The 21,242-nt window shown below is 42.9% G+C and overlaps 1 protein-coding gene across 1 annotated transcript in view; it reads right to left on the bottom strand.

Annotated features, from left to right (window-relative positions):
• Window positions 1–16,367, bottom strand: part of LOC111532159 (G antigen 10-like) — a 49,643-nt gene extending 33,276 nt beyond the window's left edge. The window contains exons 1-4 of the mRNA XM_031936606.1: window positions 16,308–16,367; window positions 2,736–2,792; window positions 1,525–1,613; window positions 899–1,052 (exon numbers count right to left, since the gene is read on the bottom strand). Of these exons, the coding sequence (XP_031792466.1) occupies window positions 899–1,052; window positions 1,525–1,605 (235 nt within the window). The 5' untranslated portion in view covers window positions 1,606–1,613; window positions 2,736–2,792; window positions 16,308–16,367. The remainder of the gene's footprint in view (window positions 1–898; window positions 1,053–1,524; window positions 1,614–2,735; window positions 2,793–16,307) is intronic.
• Window positions 16,368–21,242: the final 4,875 nt, after the last annotated feature.

Here is a 21,242-nt window from a genome sequence, read left to right as displayed (position 1 = left end):
AACTTTGTTCAAACAAAGTTATATTTAGGTCCGAAGGTCCTAAATGTAATATTCCATAAATGAACCCCATGAAGAACAAAGCACCAAATATAACATTGTTTGTGAATCACACAAAATATATTGTCCTGCACTGAGAATAAGGGAGTGGGTGGACAGCAATTAATGGGCATTGTTATCAGTCATATTGTAGAAACTTTTAACAGTGAATCCCTGGAATAATCCATGACCTCAGTTACATAAACGTTTTGTTTGAAAATATTTTATCTAGGAGAAATTATTTCAATCTCAATGTTAATCTCAGGATAATTCCTTTCTTGCTTTTTCTAACCATAAAAGGATTTAATCACCTCCTAAAAGCCACTTAGAAAATCACTAAACCAGCTACCTGTATGGCAGTATCCTCATTTATCCAGCTTTTATCAAACGTATCATATAAAAATATCAATCAAAGGAAATGGTGGCCAACATTCAGCGACTTGGTTTTTAGAGCTGCTCCTGCTCCTCTGAACTGGGTCTCTTCTTGGGCCAGTACTAAGCTACCTTACAGTAAAGCATTTGAGTTTTAAGCATTTTCAGCAAAATCATTTCCTTCTTTACAGCAACATAGATGGTAGGAAGACACAAACCTTGGAGCAAAATACAAATTTTGTATTCACCAGTCAAGGGTTCTTGGATAAAACAAACACAATCCCCGCACTTCCATTCTCTCATTCATAAAGTTGAGAAATTTTATCATAGTGAGGGATTTGCCTAAGCTAAGCTGCAACTACATAGCCTCCACGCTTTTCCAGTCAATTTCAGGCATTCTTTCCATTGTTTTCTTTTCTCCTGTTTCTGCTATGTGACAATGCATAACACACACGCACACGCACACACAGACACACACAGACGCACGCACCAGCAGGCATTCTTCTTCCCTTTTCTTCACCTTGCCCTGCAGATGCTCCCTCATCCTCTCCCTCTTGAGCAGGTACAGGATCCTGACTTTGAGTTGCTGGTTCCCCTTCTTCAGGTTTTGGTGGTTCCACTTCTTCATCACTGAACTGCTCGGGCTGGGGAATATGTGTGGGTGTGTAAATAAAAAAAAAAAAAAGTTTTGTTATTGATACAAAATTTTACATATATACACAGAATACATAGCTGTTTCTGATCATAACTAAGCCTGAAGACATTTCTCCAACTCTATTCTCTATGCCCAAGAAGGTTACTCTACCCACAGGGAGGTTACTGTGAGAAAAGTGACGCACAAGGGCCTTGGAAGCTATTATATTCTGTGTTGGAATACATGTGTACGATCTGTCATTAACAAACAAAACATGAGAAAGAAGTCATGGGCAAAAGCTGAAGAACACGAAAGGAAAAACAAAAAATCCTCCAGAATCAATGTTTCCTTCATGAGACGCCACAATCATGTTTTATCAGCAGGAAAGACGTTTCTCAGCATTTCCATACTAATGCAACAACACTATCGCAAAAATTAATTTCTGATAATAGAAAACATTGAATCAACGTTTAAGCGCTCACCAGCATAGGCCCAATGATTTCAGGAGGCTCTACATAGCGCCTTGGTCTACGCCGATAGGTCGATCTTCCTCGCCAACTCATATTTCACACTGAAAACAGACAACCGTCATTGGGAACATGCGCTCCAGAGGGCTGCTATATTCGATCACTTCCATGGACCAATGTTAATTTGTCCTTTTAATTTTGAAAATACTCTCAAAATAAGTCCCAGAGTGAAGCATACGTGTGTACGTTTTCTGAGTGCCTACAAAGCCACTTATGCTAGCCAAGCTGGCAGAGCAATCATCTTAAGAAGTGTGACAAAAGGCAGAGGGCATTTCTTCTAAATTTCTTTTGGTCCCGCGGTCTCCCTGTGTTGCTCTGGCACAGTGCAGTGGCACGATCACAGCTCACTGCAGCCTCGACTTTCCACTCAAGGGATCCTCCCGCCTCAGCGTCCCGTGTAGCTGGGACTACAGGCGCAGGCCACAGCGCCCCACTGACAGAGGTCATTTCTGATGAGGTTTAGTTTCACAAGTGGACTCCACATGAAAACACTAGTGAATCATAATTCTCGTGATTGCTACTTTTGGAACACTCCCACTTACTAGAGCCATTCACCCCTCTCAAATCAAGTTTAGTTGGACCACACAGCCTCGCCCAGTCCTTCCCACTGTTTCCGGACCTTCCATGGCAGAGGTGAGACCTTGCGACGCTTCTCACTCGGAGGCTTCGCACTCCACAAAGCTTGGGGGCACTCACCAGCCCGCAGCCTTCCCAGGTGCCAGCTCCCTTCTTTACTGCCCTCCTCGCACCCGCCTGGGGCCTCATTCAGGGATCTGCCCTGTGTCGGGGGTTCCTGGCATCTCCTGACTTCCAGCCCTCTGACAGCACAACCAGCAATCGCCCCTTCTTCTCCTGAGCCCTTGACCTCCTCCCCTTCATGGCCCACCTTCCTCCCTGTCCTGGCCCCTTCACAACCACAAAGCTGATGGTGGCCTCACAGCCTTTGAGAGAAGGAGGACAACCTCGAGGCCCTTCTCTTTCAGAGGTGAGGAACTCCCTCCCTTTCAGAAGACTCGAGGCCCTTCTCCCTCAGGAGCCACGAGGCCCTTCTCCCTCAGAGGCCACAGACCATGAAGCAGGACCTGACAGACCCACTCGAAGCACATTGCCTGCTCTTCACCCTCACTCACACTTCAGCCCCCAGGATGACTGGCCTGCAGACCTACCAGATGAATCTCAGTAGAGGAAAAAGAGTCCGGACAGCAGGAACGAGACCACACACCCTCACAGCTCCCTAACGTTCTCCACCTGGGCAAAGCAGCGGAGCGGAAGACGCCCAGTGAACATGTGCACTGAGACAGGAGCCAAGGATCATGGGCGGCTGTGGGCCGGGGAGGACTGCAGTTCCCAGCCCGGCAACCCAAACCCGGGATTCCCATCCCCACTGACGATAATGGAATCCAACCTCCCTCTGCTATTTCCTATGCCTCTGGGACTCAAATACCTCAAGTAGTGCTCCCCTCAAAACTCACTCCATCTTCAACTAAACCCCCCTCCCCTCCAGGGCCCTCTTTTGCCCTGGCTCCACCATGAGGACAAGAACCACGGTGACTGCCTGGGAAGACAGGTAGACCACCTGCGAAAACAGAAATAGCAACCTACCCCAAAAAGAAATTGTTTAGTATGTGAACAAGTCAGAGAAACAGACTGAAAGAAAAATGAATACAATCTCTAGGACCTGTAAAGAAATACTAAAATGGTATCATTTGCAGCATCAGAATCACAGAAAGAGAAGTGACAGTGTTAGAGAAACAGGACAGCCAGAGTGGTACCATGTGAAAGTCAACTCCATCTTGAAACTAGCAAGACATATTCCTTACCAGTCACAACCCAGGGTCCTAAGATGTTTGAAGTTGAGAAAACAGACGAAAGGTACCTCCAAGGACATGCTCCCACAGCAGCCGAAACTGCAGGGTTCCCAACACCCATAGCAATATACGCTTTCAACACAATTATGCTTTCATGGACTTACACACTGGAAAGTCAAGGATAGTTGTCTTTAAATCAATAGAATGATAAATTTCATCATGCTCTTAGCCCACCCACGCAAAGCTACACATAAGTTTCGTCTTTACATAGATATGACCCCTATATAAGAAAAACCGGCCAGGCCATGGCTCACGCCTATAGTACTAGTATTTTTGGAGGCTGAGCTGGGCAGATTGCCTGAGCTCAGGTGTTTGAGATCAGCCTAAGCAACATGAGAAAATCTCCTCACTACAAAAAAAAAAAAGAAGAAGAAAGAAAAATTAGCTGGGCATGGTTACATGTACCTATAGTCACAGCTACTTAGGAGGCTGAGGTAGGAGGATCGCTTGAGCCAAGAAAGTCAAGGATGCAGTGAGCTCTGATAACACTACTGCACTCCAGCCTGGGTGACAGAATGAGACCCAGAATTTTAAAATAGAAAATAAAAATGTACAAAGTTATCTATCTAATTAACTACATTAACAGATGAATAGGGAAAAAAATACTGTGGTAAACAAAATAGATGCACTGATGAAACTCAACATATATTCAAATGAATACTGTCAGCAAATTTACAACAGAATGGAATGACTTACTCTGATAAAGCCCGTCTACAAAAAAAAAAAAAAGGACAGTAAATATGATGGTGAAATGGTGAAATGTTTCCGTTTCTCATTAGGGATAAGACAATGGATGTCCACTATCACCATGGTAACAGGTGGGTCTGCGCAATGCCGTAATACCAGAAAAGGAAATAAAACTCTTCAAAATGATAGCACCGGCCCACCGCAGTGAGGGTCTGTAATCCCAGCACTGTGGGAGGTGAGGCGGGTGCATCACTTGCACTCAGGAGTCCAAGAACAGCCCGGGAAACATGGCAAAACCCTGTCTCTACAAAATATACAAAAGGAAAAACAAAGAAAAATGGCAGAAACAAAATTGCTCTTATTGAAGGATGATATGATTCTGTATGTTGAAGACTGAAAATGATCTAGAAGTAAACTTTTAGAATGCATATTTCACAAGGCTGCTGGATAGAAAACCAATATATAAGAATTATGTCTCGCCCGGGCACGGTGGCTCACGCCTGTAATCCCAACACTTTAGGAGGCTGAGGCGGGTGGATCACGAGGTCAGGAGTTCAAGAGCAGCCTGGCCAAGATGGTGAAACTCCATCTCTACTAAAAATACAAAACTTAGCTGGGTGTAGTGGTGGGCTCCTGTACTCCCAGCTACTCGGGAGGCTGAGGGAGAAATTGCTTGCATCCAGGAGGGGGAGTTGCAGTGAGCAGAGATCGTGCCACTGCACTCTAGCCTAAGCAACAGAGTGAGACGCCGTCTCAAAAGAGAAAAAAAAGAAAGAAAGAAAGAAAAAAAAAGAATGATGTCTGTACATACCAGCTCAGTTAGAATGTAAAATTTCAAAGAATGATACGTATCTCACAGCATCAAAAACCTAGAAATAAAATTCACCGCCGGGCGCGGTGGCTCAAGCCTGTAATCCCAGCACTCTGGGAGGCCGAGACGGGCGGATCACGAGGTCAGGAAATCAAGACCACCCTGGCTAACACAGAGAAACCCCGTCTCTACTAAAAAATACAAAAAACTAGCCGGGCAAGGTGGCGGGCGCCTGTAGTCCCAGCTACACTGGAGGCTGAGACAGGAGAATGGTGGGAACTCGGGAGGCGGAGCTTGCAGTGAGCTGAGATTGCGCCACTGCACTCCAGCCTGGGCGACAGAGCGAGACTCTGTCTCACAAAAAAAAAAAAAAAAAAAAAATTCACAAAAGATGTGCAAGACTTCTTTGCAGAAGGCTGTAAAGCTTTATTGGCAGAACTTTAATGAACAAATTTCCAACATAGAAGCAGCCTGCATCATTTCAGCGTATCTTCTTTTAACTCTGTCATTGCTTTTCATCTGTAACAGAAACATAACAGTTGGAAACATGACTTAACAGCAGTTTATTTATATGATTCTAAAGGCATGTAAAGCCCGCTACAGTTTGGGTTTTATTAAATAGACTAAAAACAGAACCGTAAGGGTGATCCTGTGTCTTACATCCAATTAAACCTCTCTATACACTTTGAGGACAGACCTCCAGAATTTAAAGGTAATTTCTTCCCTATATATCAAGTACCTCCTTTAAATTCAGAAGCACTTATAATGAATGGTCAGCAATTTGGAAAACACATATGTAAAACATATTTCAGTTAATTACTCAGGAAGTACTAAGGTCATGGTCTTTGGACTTCAAATCTTATCAACTCATGTCTCAAAATCTGAAACTTACATGTAACATTTGATATGGTTAGAGGTGATTATATCACTCTATCCACTGTCTTATTAGAAAGAGTGGCTCGTGCAGACTGACTGTGGGGGCAGGGAGCGTGCTTAGCACAGGCATCTTACTCACACCCATCCTGAGCAACACTGACCTTCATGCCACAGAAAATAGAAACTAAACAATCTATCACCTTTTGATCATTCACCCACTCAAGGTTTCCTTCGTGAAAGATTTAAAAAGCAATTATTTATTAAGAGCCAGAGAATCCCAGCCTGGGCAACATAGTGAGACCTCATCGCTACAAAACTTTTATTAAAAAAACAAAATAAATCAGGCACGGTGGCTTGTGCCTGTAGTTCCAGCTACTCAAGAGGCTGAGGTAGGACGATCACTTGAGCCTGGGAGTCAGAGGTTGCAGTGAGCTGAAGCTGTACCACTGCACTCCTGCCTGGGCAACAGAGTGAGACTCTGTCTTAAAAAAAAAAAAAGGCAGCAATGATGCTATTTAGCAAGATGGCCAAATAGTAATACCTCTGGTCTGCAGCTCCCAGCGAGATCAAGGCAGAAGGTGGGTGATTTCTGCATTTCCAGCTGAGGTACCTGGCTCATCTCACTGGGACTCATTAGACAGTGGGTGCAGCCTGTGGAAGGTGATCAGAAGCAGGGTGGGGCATTGCCTTACCGGGGAAGCACTAGGGGTCAGGGAACTCCCTCCCCTAGCCAAGGAAAGTCATGAGGAACTGTGTTGTGAGGAACGGTGCATCCAGGCCTAGATACTGCTTTTCCCATGGCCTTCTCAACCTGCAGACCAGGAGATTCCCTCCTGTGCCTACGCCACCAGGGCCCTGGGTTTCAAGCACAGAACTGGGTGACCATTTGGGCAGATATAGAGCTTGCTGCAGGAGTTGTTTTTCATACCCTAGTGGTGCCTGGAATGCCAGGAAGACAGAACCGTTCACTCCTCTGGAAAGGGGGCTGAAGCCAGGGAGCCATGTGGTCTAGCTGAGCAGGTCCCACCCCCACGGAGCCCAGCAAACTAAGATCTACTGGCTTGAAATTCTCACTGCCAGCACAGCAGTCTGAAGTTGACCTGGGACTCTCAAGCTTGGTCGGGGGAGGGACATCTGCCATTACTGAGGCTTGAGTAGGCAGCTTTCCCCTCACAGTATAAACAAAGCCTCCAGGAAGTTCAAACTGGGCAGAGCCCACCACCATTTGGCAAACCCGCTATAGCCAGACTGCCTCTCCAGATTCCTCCTCTCTGGGTAGGGCATCTCTGAAAGAAAGGCAGCAGCCCCAGTCAGAGGTTTATAGATAAAACTCCCATCTCCCTGGGACAGAGCACCTGGGGGAAGGGGCAGCTGCAGGCACAGCTTCAGCAGATTTAATGTTCCTGCCTTCCGGCTCTCAAGAGAGCAACGGATCTCCCAGCAGAGCACTCAAGCTCTCCTAAGGGACAGACTGCCTCCTCAAGTGGGTTCTTGACCCCCGTGCCTCCTGACTGGGAGATACCTCCAAGCAGGGGTCGACAGATACCTCATGTAGGAGAGCTCTGGCTGGCATCTGGCAGGTGCCCCTCTGGGACGAAGCTTCCCAGAGGAAGGAACAGGCAGCAATATTTGCTGTTCTGCAGCCTCTGCTGGTAATACCCAGGCAAACAGGATCTGGAGTGGACCTCCAACAAACTCCAGCAGACCTGCAGCAGAGGGGCCTGACTGTTAGAAGGAAAGCTAACAAACAGAAAGGAATAGTATCAACATCAACAAAAAGGACGTCTACACAAAATCCCCATCTGAAGGTCACCAACATCAAAGACCAAAGGTAGATAAATCCACAAAGATGAGGAAAACCAAGCACAAAAAGGCTGAAAATGCCAAAAACCAGAACGCCTCTTCTCCTCCAAAGGATCGCAACACCTTGCCAGCAAGGAAATAAAACTGGACCGAGAATGAGTTTGAATTGTCAGAAGTAGGCTTCAGAAGGTGGGTAATAACAAACTCCTCCGAGCTAAAGGAGCATGTTCTTACGCAACGTAAGGAAACTAAGAGCCTTGAAAAAAGGTTAGAGAAATTGCTAACTAGAATAACCAATTTAGAGAAGAACATAAATGACCTGATGGAGCTGAAAAACACAGCACGAGAACTTTGTGAAGTATACACAAGTATCAATAGCCATATCAATCACGAGGAAGAAAGGATATCAGAGACTGAAGATCAACTTAATGAAATAAAGCATGAAAACAAGATTAGGAAAAAAAAGAAAAAAAAGAAACGAACAAAGCCTCCAAGAAATATAGGACTAGGTGAATAGACCAAACCTACATTTGACTGGTGTACCTGAAAGTGACGGGGAGAATGGAACCAAGTTGGATAACACCCTTCAGGATATTATCCAGGAGAACCTCCCCAACCTAGCAAGACAGGCCAAGATTCAAATTCAGGAAACACAGAGAACACCACAAAGATACTTCTTGAGAAGAGCAACCCCAAGACACATAATCGTCGATTCACCAAGGTTGAAATGAAAGAAAAAATGTTAAGGGCAGCCAGAGAGAAAAGTCGGGTTACCCACAAAGGAAAGCCTGTCAGACTAACAGTGGATCTCTCTGCAGAAACCCTACAAGCCAGAAGAGAGTGGGGGCCAATGTTCAACATTCTTAAAGAAAAGAATTTTCAACCCAGAATTTCATATCCAGCCAAACTAAGCTTCATAAGCAAAGGAGAAATAAAATCCTTTACAGACAAGCAAATGCTGAGAGATTTTGTCACCACCAGGCCTGCCTTACAAGAGCTCCTGAAGGAAGCAGTAAATATGGAAAGGAAAAACCAGTACCAGCCACTGCAAATACCAAATTGTAAAGACCATTGACACTATGAAGAAACTGCATGAACAAATGGGCAAAATAACCAGCTAGCATCATAATGACAGGATCAAATTCACACATAACAATATTAACCTTAAATGTAAATGGGCTAAATGCCCCAATTAAAAGACACAGACTGGCAAATTGGATAGAGTCAAGACCCATCGGTGTGCTATATTCAGGAGACTCATCTCATGTGCAAATAGACACATAGGCTCAAAATAAAGGGATGGAGGAATATTTACCAAGCAAATGGAAAGAAAATAAAAAAGCAGGGGTTGCAATCCTAGTCTCTGATAAAAGAGACTTTAAACCAACATAGATCAAAAGAGACAAAGAAGGGCATTACATAATGGTAAAGGGATCAATGCAACAAGAAGAGCTAACTATCCTAAATATATATGCACCCAATACAGGAGCACCTAGATTCATAAAGCAAGTTCTTAGAGACCTACAAAGAGACTTAGACTTCCACACAATAATAGTGGGAGACTCTAACACCCCACTGTCAATATTAGACAGATCAATGAGTCAGAAAATTAACAAGGATATCCAGGACTTGAACTCAGCTCTGGACCAAGTAGGCCTAATAGACATCTACAGAACTCTCCACCCAACATCAACAGAATATACATTCTTCTCAGCACCACATTGCACTTATTCTAAAATTGACCACATAATTTGAAGTAAAACACTCCTCAGCAAATGCAAAAGAACAGAAATCATAACAAACAGTCTCTCAGACAACAGTGCAATCAAATTAGAACTCAGAATTACGAAACTCACTCAAAACTACACAACTATATGGAAACTGAACAACCTACTCCTGAATGGCTACTGGGTAAATAATGACATTAAGGCAGAAATAAAGTTCTTTGAAACCAATGAGAACAAAGACACAATGTACCGGAATCTCTGGAACATAGCTAAATGGTGTTTAGAAGGAAATTTTTTTTTGAGACGGAGTCTTGCTCTGTCGCCCGGCTGGAGTGCAGTGGCCGGATCTCAGCTCACTGCAAGCTCCGCCTCCCGGGTTTATGCCATTCTCCTGCCTCAGCCTCCGGAGTAGCTGGGACTACAGGCACCTGCCACTAGTTTTTTGTATTTTTAGTAGAGACGGGGTTTCACCGTGTTAGCCAGGATGGTCTCGATCTCCTGACCTCGTGATCCGCCCGTCTCAGCCTCCCAAAGTGCTGGGATTACAGGCTTGAGCCACCGCGCCCAGCCTAGAAGGAAATTTATAGCACTAAATGCCCACAGGAGAAAGCAGGAAAGATCTAAAATCAACACCCTAATATCACAATTAAAAGAACTAGGGAAGCAAGAGCAAACAAATTCAAAAGCTAGCAGAAGATAAGAAATAACTAAGATCAGAGCAGAACTGAAGGAGATAGAGACACGAAAAACCCTTCAAAAAATCAATGAATCCAGGAGCTGGTTTTTTGAAAAGATTAACAAAATAGATAGACCGCTAGCCAGACTAATAAAGAAGAAAAGAGAGAATAATCAAATAGACACAACAAAAAATGATAAAAAGGGATATCAGCACTGATCCCACAGAAATACAAACTACCATCAGAGAATACTATACATACCTCTACACAAAATAAACTAGAAAATCTAGAAGAAATGGATAAATTCCTGGAGACATACACCCTCCCAAGACTAAATCAGGAAGAATTCAAATCCCTGAATAAACCAATAATAAGTTCTAAAATTGAGGCAGTAATTAATAACCTACCAACCAAAAGAAGCCCAGGACCAGACGGATTCGCAGTCAAATTCTACTAGAGGTACAACGAGAAGCTAGTACCATTCCTTCTGAAACTATTCCAAACAATAGAAAAAGAGGGACTCCTCCCTAACTCATTTTATGAGGCCAGCATCATCCTGATACCAAAACCTGGCAGAGACACAACAAAAAAATAAAATTTCAGGCCAATATCCCTGATGAACATTGATGCAACAATCCTCAATAAAATACTGGCAAACCAAATCCAGCAGCACATCAAAAAGCTTAACCACTACGATCAAGTCAGCTTCATCCCTGGGATGCAAGGATGGTTCAACATACACAAATCAATAAATGTTATCCATCACATAAACAGAACCAATGACAAAAACTACATGACTATCTTAATAGATGCAGAAAAGGCCTTTGATAAAAGTCAACACTCCTTCATGCAAAGAACTCTCAATAAACTAGGTATTGATGGAACTTATCTCAAAATAATAACAGCTATTTATGACAAACCCACAGCCAATATCATACTGAATGGGCAAAAGCTGGAAGAATTCTCTTTGAAAACTGGCACAAAACAGGACGGGCGCGGTGGCTCAAGCCTGTAATCCCAGCACTTTGGGAGGCCGAGACGGGCAGATCACGAGGTCAGGAGATCGAGACCATCCTGGCTAACACGGTGAAACCCTGTCTCTATTAAAAAAAAAATACAAAAAATTAGCCGGGCGAGGTGGCGGGCGTCTGTGGTCCCAGCTACTCGGGAGGCTGAGGCAGAAGAATGGCGTGAACCCGGGAGGCGGAGCTTGCAGTGAACTGAGATCCGGCCACTGCACTCCAGCCTGGGCGATAGAGCAAGACTCCGTCTCAAAAAAAAAAAAAAAAAGAAAACTGGCACAAAACAAAGATGCCTTCTCTAACTCCTATTCAACATAGTATTGGAAGTTCTGGCCAAGGCAATCAGGCAAGAAAAAGAAATAAAGGCATTCAAATAGGAAGAGAAGAAGTCAAACTGTCTCTTTGCACATGACGTGACTATATATTTAGAAAACCCAATCGTCTCAACCCAAAATCTCCTTAAGCTGATAAGCAACTTCAGCAGTCTCAGGATACAAAATCAATGTGCAAAAATCACCAGCATTCCCATACACCAATAATAGACAAACAGAGAGCCAAGCCATGAGTGAACTCCATTCACAATTGCTATAAAGAGAATAAAATCCCTAGGAATACAACTTACAAAGGATGTGAAGGACCTCTTCAAGAAGAACTCAAATCTTTCCTTGAGCAGTGGCTCAAGGAAATAAGAGAGGACACAAATGGAAAAACATTCCATGCTCATGCATAGAAAGAATCAGTATCATGAAAATGGCCATACTGCCCAAAGTAATTTATAGATGCAATGCTATCCCCATCAAGCTACCATTGAGTTTCTTCACAGAATTAGACAAAACTACTTTAAATTTCATATGGAACCAAAAAAGAGCCCATATAGCCAAGACAATCCTAAGCAAAAAGAACAAAGCTGGAGGCATCATGCTACCTGACTTCAGACTATACTACAAGGCTACAGTAACCAAAACAGCATGGTACTGGTACCAAAACAGATATATAGACCAATGGAATAGAACAGAGACCTCAGAAATAACACCATGCATCTAAAACCATCTGATCTTTGACAAACCTGACAAAAACAAGCAATGGGGAAAGATTCCCTATTTAATAAATGGTGTTGGGAAAACTGGCTAGCCATATGCAGAAAACTGAAACTGGACCCCTTCATTACACCTTATACAAAAATTAACTCAAGACGGATTAAAGACTCAAACGTAAGACCTAAAACCATAAAAACCCTAGAAGAAAACCTAGGCAATACCATTCAGGACATAAGCATGGGCAAAGACTTCATGACTAAAACACCAAAAGCAATGGCAACAAAAGCCAAAATCAACAGATGGGATCTAATTAAACTAAAGAGCTTCTGCACAGCAAAAGAAACTATCATCAGAGTAAACAGGCAACCTCCAGAATGTGAGAAATTTTTTGCAATCTATCCATTGACAAAGGGCTAATATCTAGAAACTACAAAGAACTTAAACAAATTTGCAAGAAAAAAACAACCCCATGAAAAAGTGGGTGAAGAATATGAACAGACACTTCTCAAAAGAAGACATTTATGCAGCCAACATGAAAAAAAGCTCATTATCACTGATCATTAGAGAAATGCAAGTCAAAATCATAATGAGATACCATCTCAGGTCAGTTAGAATGGTAATCATTAAAAAGTCAGGAAACAACAGATGCTGGAGAGGATGTGGAGAAATAGGAACATTTTTACACTGTTGGTGGGAGTGTAAATTAGTTCAACCATTGTGGAAGAGAGTGTAGCAATTCCTCAAGGATCTAGAACTAGAAACACCATTTGACCCAGCAATCCCATTACTGGGTATATACCCAAAGGATTATAAATCATTCTACCATAAAGACACATGCACATGTATGTTTATTGCAACACTGTTCACAACAGCAAAGACTTGGAACCAATCCAAATACCCATCAATGATAGACTGGATAAAGAAAATGTGGCACATATATACCATGGAATACTATGCAGCCATAAAAAGGATGAGTTCATGTCCTTTGCAGGGACATGGATGAAGCCGGAAACCATCATTCTCAGCTGGAAACCTCAACTAACAGAGGAACAAAAAATCAAACATCACATGTTCTCACTCATAACTGGGAGTTGAACAATGAGAACACATGGACACAGGAAGGGGAACATCACACACTATTGGAGGTAGGGGGCTAGGGAAGGGATAGCATTAGGAGAAATATCTAATGTAGATGACGAGTTGATGGGTACAGCAAACCACCATGACACGTGTATACCTATGTAACAAACCTGCACGTTCTGCACATCCCAGAACTTAAAATATAATTTTTTAAAAAAAGCAAGAGAATTCAGAATTTGATAGAATCTAAAAATAGACATTCAGGTCTCCACGTAGAAAAACAAACATGAAACAGGGTGCCCACTCACTTTCTTAGTAGGAAAGAAAGCTCAATTCAGATGTTTTAAGGTGACTCAGGCCAGGGTTTAATGATTTACGATAAACAAACCATGCAAAGCAGAATCCTATGCATTCTATCCAACAGGATCAGAGTATGAAAAAAAAAAAACAGAATGGAAAATGATTTTTAAAATCTGACTTAAACTCACTTTTTTTTTTTTAAGACACAGTTCTACTCTTGTTGCCCAGGCCAGAGTGTGCAATGGCGCGATCTCAGCTCACGGCAACCTCTGCCTCCCGGGTTCAAGTGATTCTCCTGCCTCAGCCGCCTGAGTAGCTTAGAATACAGGCGCATCCAACCACGCCCAGCTAATTTTTTGTATTTTTAGTAGAGACGGGGTTTCACCATGTTAGCCAGGAAGGTCTCAATCTCCTGACCTCGTGATCCACCCACCTTGGTCTCCCAAAGTGCTGGGATTACAGGCGTGAGCCACCACACCCGGCCTTTTTTCTAGTTTTTCTAACCATAAAAAGATTTAATCACCTCTTAAAAGTCACTTAAAAAAATCATACTAAACCAACTACCTGTATGGCAGTATCCTGATTTATCCAGCTTGTATCAAACTTACCATATAAAAATATCAGTCAAAGGAAACGGTGGCCAACATTCCGTGACTCGGCTTTTGGAATTGCTCCTACCCCTCTGTAATGGGTCTATTCTTGGGCCACTACTAAGCTACCTTACAGTAAAGCATTTGAGTTTTAAGCATTTTCAGCAAAATCAGTTACTTTTTTTACAGGAACACATACAGTAGTAAGTCACAAACTTTGGAACAAAATATAAATTTTGTATTCACCAGTCAAGTGTTCTTGGATAAAACACAATCCCCGAACCTCCATTCTCTCATTCATAAAGTGGAGAAATTTTATCATAGTGAAGGATTTCCCTAAGGTAAGCTGCAAACTATACCCTCTTCACTTTTCCAGTCAATTTTCAGGCATTCTTTCCATTGTTTTCTTTCCTCCTGTTCCTGGTATATGACAATGCATCACACACACACACACCCCAACAGACATTCTTCTTCCCTTTTCCTTCACCTTGAGCTGCAGATGCTCCCTTGTCCTCTCCCTCCTGAGCAGGTGCAGTATCCTGACTTTGATTTGCTGGTTCTCCTTCTTCAGGTTTTGGTGGTTCCCCTTCTTCATCACTGAACTGCTCGGACTAGGGAATATGTATGTATGTACAAATTTTTTTAAAAAAAGTTTTGTTCATAAATATCACTTATATGTACACCATAGATGTTTCTGACAATAACTAAGCCTAAAGACATTTCTCCAATTCTATTCTCTATGCTCAATAAGGTTACCCTACCCATAGAAAGGTTACTCTGAGAAAAGTTATCCACAAGGACTTTGGAAGCGATTATACTCTATGTTGGAATAGATGTGTACAATTTGCCATTAACAAGCATGAGAAGGGAGTCATGGGCAAAAGCTAGAGAATACAAGAGAAAAAAAAATCATCCTGAATCAATGTTTCCTTCGTGAGACACCATATTCATTTTTTATCAGCATGAAAGACTTTTATCAGTGTATTCTATAGTAATGCAACAACACTATCAAAAAGATTAATTTCTGCTAATAGAAAACATCGAATGTTAAAGCACTCACCAACATGGGCCCAATAACCTCAGGGGGTTCTACATTGCGTCTTGGTCTAGGCCGATAGGTTGATCTTCCTCGCCAATTCACATTTCACACTGCATAAAGAAAACTGTGATTGCGAACATGCACCTGAGAGGATAGCTGTATTCGATCACTTCCATGGCTAAATGTTAACTTGTCATTTTGATTTTGAAAATACGTTCAAAATAAGTACCAGAGTTAAGCATATGTGTGTATGTTTCCTGAGTGCTTGCAAAGCCACTTATGGTGGTCAAGCTGGCAGAGCAATCATCTTAAGGCGTGTGACAGAAGGCAGAGGACATTATTTTAAAATTTATTTTGGATGGGGGATCTCGCTCTGTTGCTCGGGCTGCAGTGCAGCGCCGTGACCACAGCTCACTGCAGCCTTGACCTCCCGCTCAAGTGATCCTCCCGTCTCAGCGTCCCGAGTAGTTGGAACTACAGGCACGCGCCACTACACCCCACTGACAGAGGACATTTCTGATAAGATTAGTTTCACAAGTGGACTCCACATGAAAACACTAGTGAATCACAATTCCCGTGACTGCTGCTTTTGGCACACTCCCACTTACTAGGGCCATTCACCCCCTTAAATCAAGTTTGGTTGAACCACACAGCCTCACCCAGTCCTTCCCATTGTTTCTGGACCATCCATGGTGGAGGTGAGACCTTGCTATGCTTCTCACTTGGGCGCTCCTCACTCCACACCACTAAGGGGTGCTCACCAGCCTGCAGCGTTCCCAGGTTGCAGGCCCCTTCTTTGCGGCCCACCTCGCCTCTGCTAGGGGCCCCATTCAGGACTCAGGAATGTGCCCTGTGTCGGGGGTTCCCGGCACCTCGGGACTTCCATCCCTCCAACAGCACCCCCAGTACTCACCCATCTTCACCTGAGCCCCTGACTGCCTTCCCTCCACAGCCTACCTTACTCCCTGTCCTGGCCCCTTCACGACCACAAAGCTGATGGCCCAGTCGCAGACTGTGAGGAGGAGGAGGAGGATGACCTTGAGGCCCTTCTCCCTCAAAGGCCACAGACCATCACACCGTGGGACCCACCGAACTCGCCTGAAGCCCACTGGCTCCTCCTCTCCCTCACTCACACTTCAACTTCCAGGAGGACTGGCCTGTGGACCTACCAGATGAATCTCAGTAGAGGAAAAAGTGTCCAGATGGCATGAACGCTACTGCACACCCTCACAGCTCCCTGGCGTTCTCCACGTGGGCTAAGGGGCAGACGGGAAGATGCCCAGTGAACATGCGCACTGAGACAGGTGCCCAAGGAGCATGCGTGGCTACGGGGCAGGAGAGGGCAGCAGTTCCCAGTCTCACACCCGAAACCCCCGATTCCCATCCCCATTGAGGATAATGGAATCCGACCTCCCTCTGCTGTTTCCTATGCCTCTGGGACTCAGATACCTCAGATAGTGCTCCCCTCAAAACTCACTCCATCTTCAACTGAACCCCCTTTCCCTCCAGGGCTCTCTCTTGCCCTGGCCCCACCATGGTGACAAGGACCATGGTGGCTGCCTGTGAAGAGAGGTAAACCACCTGTTAAAACAGAAATACCAACTTACCCCATAGCATTTACACAAGATCAAGAGTCTCATAACCTGATATTCAAAATGTCCAGCATGTAAATTGAAATTACTCAGAATATGAAAAACCAGGAAAATAGGGGAACTCAAATGGGGAAAGACAATGCACCAACACCAATGCTAAATAGACATGTTGGGATTATCTGGCAAAGCCTTTAAAGATGCTATTTTTAAAATGCTTAAACAAGCAATCATGAACACTTTTGAAACAAGTAAAAACAGAAAGCCCTGGCACAAAAAAAGAATATTTAAAGAAGAAACATGGAAATTTTAGAAGTGGAAAATATAATAACCATGGAAATAAATTCTCACTGAATGGATTCTATAGCAGAATGGAGGCAAGAAAAGAGTTTGTGAACTCAAAGAGATAAATAGAAATCGTTCTATCTGGCCAAGAGCAGTGACTTATACCAGTAGTACTAGTATTTTTGCAGGCTGAAGTAAGAAGATAGATGGCTTGAGGTTAGGCATTTGAGACCAGCCTGGGCAACATAGTGAGACTCGTCTCTACAAAAAAAAAAAAAAAAAAAAAAAAAAAAAAAAATTAACAACAGCCCAGGCCCAGTGGCTCACGGCTGTAATCCCAGCACTTTGGGAGGCCAAGGAGGATGTATCACCTGAGGTGAGGAGTTCAAGACCAGCCTGGCCAACATGGTGAAACCCTGTCTCAACAAAAATTACAAAAATTTAGCCAGGCATGGTGGTAGGCACCTGTAATCCCAGCTACTAAGTGAATGAGGCAGGAGAATTGCTTGAACCTGGGAGGCAGAGATTGCAGTGAGCTGAGATCATACTGCTACACTCCAGCCTGGGTGAAAGGAGCAAGACTCTGTCAAAAAAAAAAAAAAAAAAAAAAAAAAAACCTTTAAAAATAGCTGAGTGTGATGATACATGCCTGTAGTCCTAGCTACTGTGAACACCAAGAAGGGAGGATCCCTTGAGCCCAGGAATTCAAGGCTGCAGTGAGCTATGATCTCACCACTACACTCCAACGTGGGCAACAGAGTGAAACTCAGTCTCTAAAACAAAAAGAAATTGTTCAATATGAACAAGTCAGAGAAAGAGACTGACAGAAAAATGAATACAACCTCAAGGACCTGTAAGAAAATACTAAAACATCTATCATTTGTAGCATCAGAATCGCAGGAGAAGTGAAAGTGTTATGTAACCAGGAGCCTAGGACAGCCAGAGTGACACCATTTTAAAATCAACTCCATCATGAAACTAGCAAGGCACATTCCTGGCCAGTCACAACACATGGTCCTAAGATGTTTGTAGTTGAGAAAACAGACTAAAGATACCTACAAAGACATACTCCCACAGCAGTGGAAAGTCCACGGTTCCCAACATCCATAACAATATACGCTTTCAAAATAATTATAGTTATGCTTTGATGTACTTACACACTAGAAAGTCAAGGATAGTTTTCTTTAAATCAATAGAATGATAAACTTCGTCATGCTGTTAGTCCACCACACATAGGTACAGATAACTTTAGTCTTTACATACACAAGACTCCTATATAAGAAACACACCAGGCCAAGGCTTACACCTGTAATCCCAGCACTTTGGGAGGCTGAGGTGGGCAGATCGCCTGAGCTCAGGAGTTCAAGACCAGCCTGGGCAACATGACAAAATCTCATCTCTACAAAAAAAAAAAAAAAAAAAAAAAAAAAAGAAAAATTAGCTGGGCATGGTGGCATGCACCTATAGTCCCAGCTAGTCAGGAGGCTGAGGTGGGAGGATCACTTGAGCCCAGGAGGTCAAGGCTGCAGTGAGCCAAGATCGCACCACTGAACTCCAGCCTGGGGTACAAAGCGAGACCCTGTCTCAAAAAGAAAAGAAAAACTTAAAGATAGTGCATTCCTCTGCTTCCTTTCTGGGGACACCCTTCTCTGTAATGGACTCGTTTTCAATAAGTTATCTCTTTTTTTTTTTTTTTTTTTAAGGAGTTTGGCTTTTGTTGCCCAGGCTGGAGCACAACCGCACGATCTCGGCTCACTGCAACCTCTGCCTCCCAGGTTCAAGCAATTCTCCTGCCTCAGCCTCCCAAGTAGCTGGAATTGCAGGCACCTGCCACCACACCCAGCTAATGTTTTTATATTTTTAGTAGAGACGGAATTTCACCACATTGGCCAGGCTTGTCTTGAACTCCTGACCTCAGGTGATCCACTCACCTCGTGCTCCCAAAGTGCTGGGATTACAGGCGTGGTGGCTCACGCCTGTGATCGGGACCCCTTTTTCTGGTAACGCAAGTATTTGATTAAACTTACATATATTTGCAAGGCATGTGGCTCACACCTTTAATCCAAGCACGTGGGGAGGCTGAGACAGGATGATTACTTCAGCCCAGGAGTTCAAGACCAGACTTGACAACAAAATGAGATCTCATTTCTATAAAAGAAAAAATTGGCCGGGCACAGTGGCTCACGCCTGTAAACCCAACACTTTGGGAGGACAAGGTGAGTGGATCACCTGAGGTCAGGATATGTATCTATATAGAGAGATAGATATATATATAGATATTCATTCATTCATTAAAGCATTGTGTGATGGGATTTCAAGGTATGTGGATATAACGTATAAGATAATTATAATATAATTATATATATAAATATAAAGGCAGGAAGACTAAAGAGACCTCTATGATGGTAAGATTTCTACCTTCCATGTGAAATAGTAAAAGATTTATTCTAAGTAGTCAATGAAGAGTTAAATTTGTATATTTTAATTCCTAGATAATGAATCACATTAAAAAGTATACAAAAAGATAGAGTCAAAACACAATAGATAAAATAAAAAGAAATACTTCAAAATGTTCAGGCCAGGTGTGGTGGCTCACACCTCTAATCCCAGCACTTTGGGAGGCTGAGGCAGAGGACTACTTGAGCCCGGGAAGTTCTTAGGTTGCAGTGAGCCCTGATCATGCCACCGCACTCCAGCCTGGGCAACAGAGCAAGACCTTCTCTCAAAAAAAAAAAAAGAGTTCACAATTATAGATATTTTTATTAAAATTTTTAAAAAGAAAAGAAAAAAAAGTTCAAATAACCCAAAGGAAAGCAAGAAAGCAGAAAGAAACAGATAGTCTGAATAGATTTGTATCTAGTAAAAACTGAATTCATACTTGAAAACCTTTTTTAAAAAAGAGAGAAGTTGCTGAATGTTGCTGGCCCCAGAAAGAAAAATTTAAACAGAAAAAGAAAAAACAAAGAATCTGCAACAATGAGATACCCCTATACACCTAGTAGAATGGCCAAAATCCAGAACACTGACAACACCAAATGCTGGTGAGGATATGGAGCAACAGGAACTCTCATTCATTGCTGGCAAAATGCAAAATAGTACAGTCACTTTGGAAGACAATTTGGTGGTTTCTTTAAAAACTAAATATAGTCTTACCATACCATATAGGAATCATGCTCCTTGGTATCTACTGAGAGGAGCTGAAAACGTACATCCACACAAAAGCCTGCACATGCATGTTTGTTTATTTATGTTTCATCTTCTAGTCTATACCTTTGCAAACACACAGATGTTTGAAGTAGCTTTATTCATAATTGCTAAAACTGGAAAGCAAACAAGATGACCTTCAGTAGGGGAATGCATAAGTAAGATATAGTATATACAGAGAATGGAATATTATTCAGCACTAAGTAAAAATGAGCTATCAAGCCATGAAAAGACATAGAGGAAACTTAAATGCATGTTACTAAGTGAAAGATACACACTATATGATTCCAACTATATATGACATTCTGGAAAAGGCAAGACTATGGAGACAGTCAAAAGATCAGTGGTCACTGGGAGTTAGAGGGGAGGGAGGGATGAATAGGCAGAACACAGAGGATTTCAGGGCTGTGAAATTACTCTGTATTATACTATAATGGCGAAAAAATGTCATTATACAGTAAAGCCAACCCATAAAATGTACAACACTAAGAGTGAACCCTCATGTAAACCGTGGACTTGGGGTGATAATGATCAATTGTAACAAATGCTCCACGCTGATGAGGGTTGCTGATAATGGGGAGGCTGTGCATGTGTGGGGGTGAAGGGTATATGGGATATCTCTGTACCTTCCTCTCAGGTTTACTGTAAACCTAAAACCGCTCTTTAAAAAAAAATTTTTTTAAGCCTTTTTTAAAAAGAAGAAGAAGATAAAGTTGCCAGGTTCAGATGGTTTCACTGGCAAATTGTGTCAAACATCTAAGAAGAAATAATACCAATTCTACAAAATCTCCTCAAAAAATAAAAGACAGGAACACTTCTCAAATAGCATTACCCTGATACCAAAACCAGAAAAAAGAAAGTATGGGAAAAGTACAGCCCAACTTCCTTCATGAACATAGATGCAAAACATAAAAAAACCCTCAACATAATATTACCAATTCAAATCCAATGTACAAAAATAAGACACCATGACCGGCGGGGCGCAGTGGCTCAAGCCTGTAATCCCAGCACTTTGGGAGGCCGAGACGGGCGGATCACGAGGTCAGGAGATCGAGACCATCCTGGCTAACACGGTGAA

This window comes from Piliocolobus tephrosceles, chromosome 12, assembly GCF_002776525.5.
Source record: "Piliocolobus tephrosceles isolate RC106 chromosome 12, ASM277652v3, whole genome shotgun sequence".
Classification (NCBI taxonomy): Eukaryota; Metazoa; Chordata; class Mammalia; order Primates; family Cercopithecidae; genus Piliocolobus; species Piliocolobus tephrosceles.
This window is presented reverse-complemented; position numbering and strand designations above follow the sequence as displayed.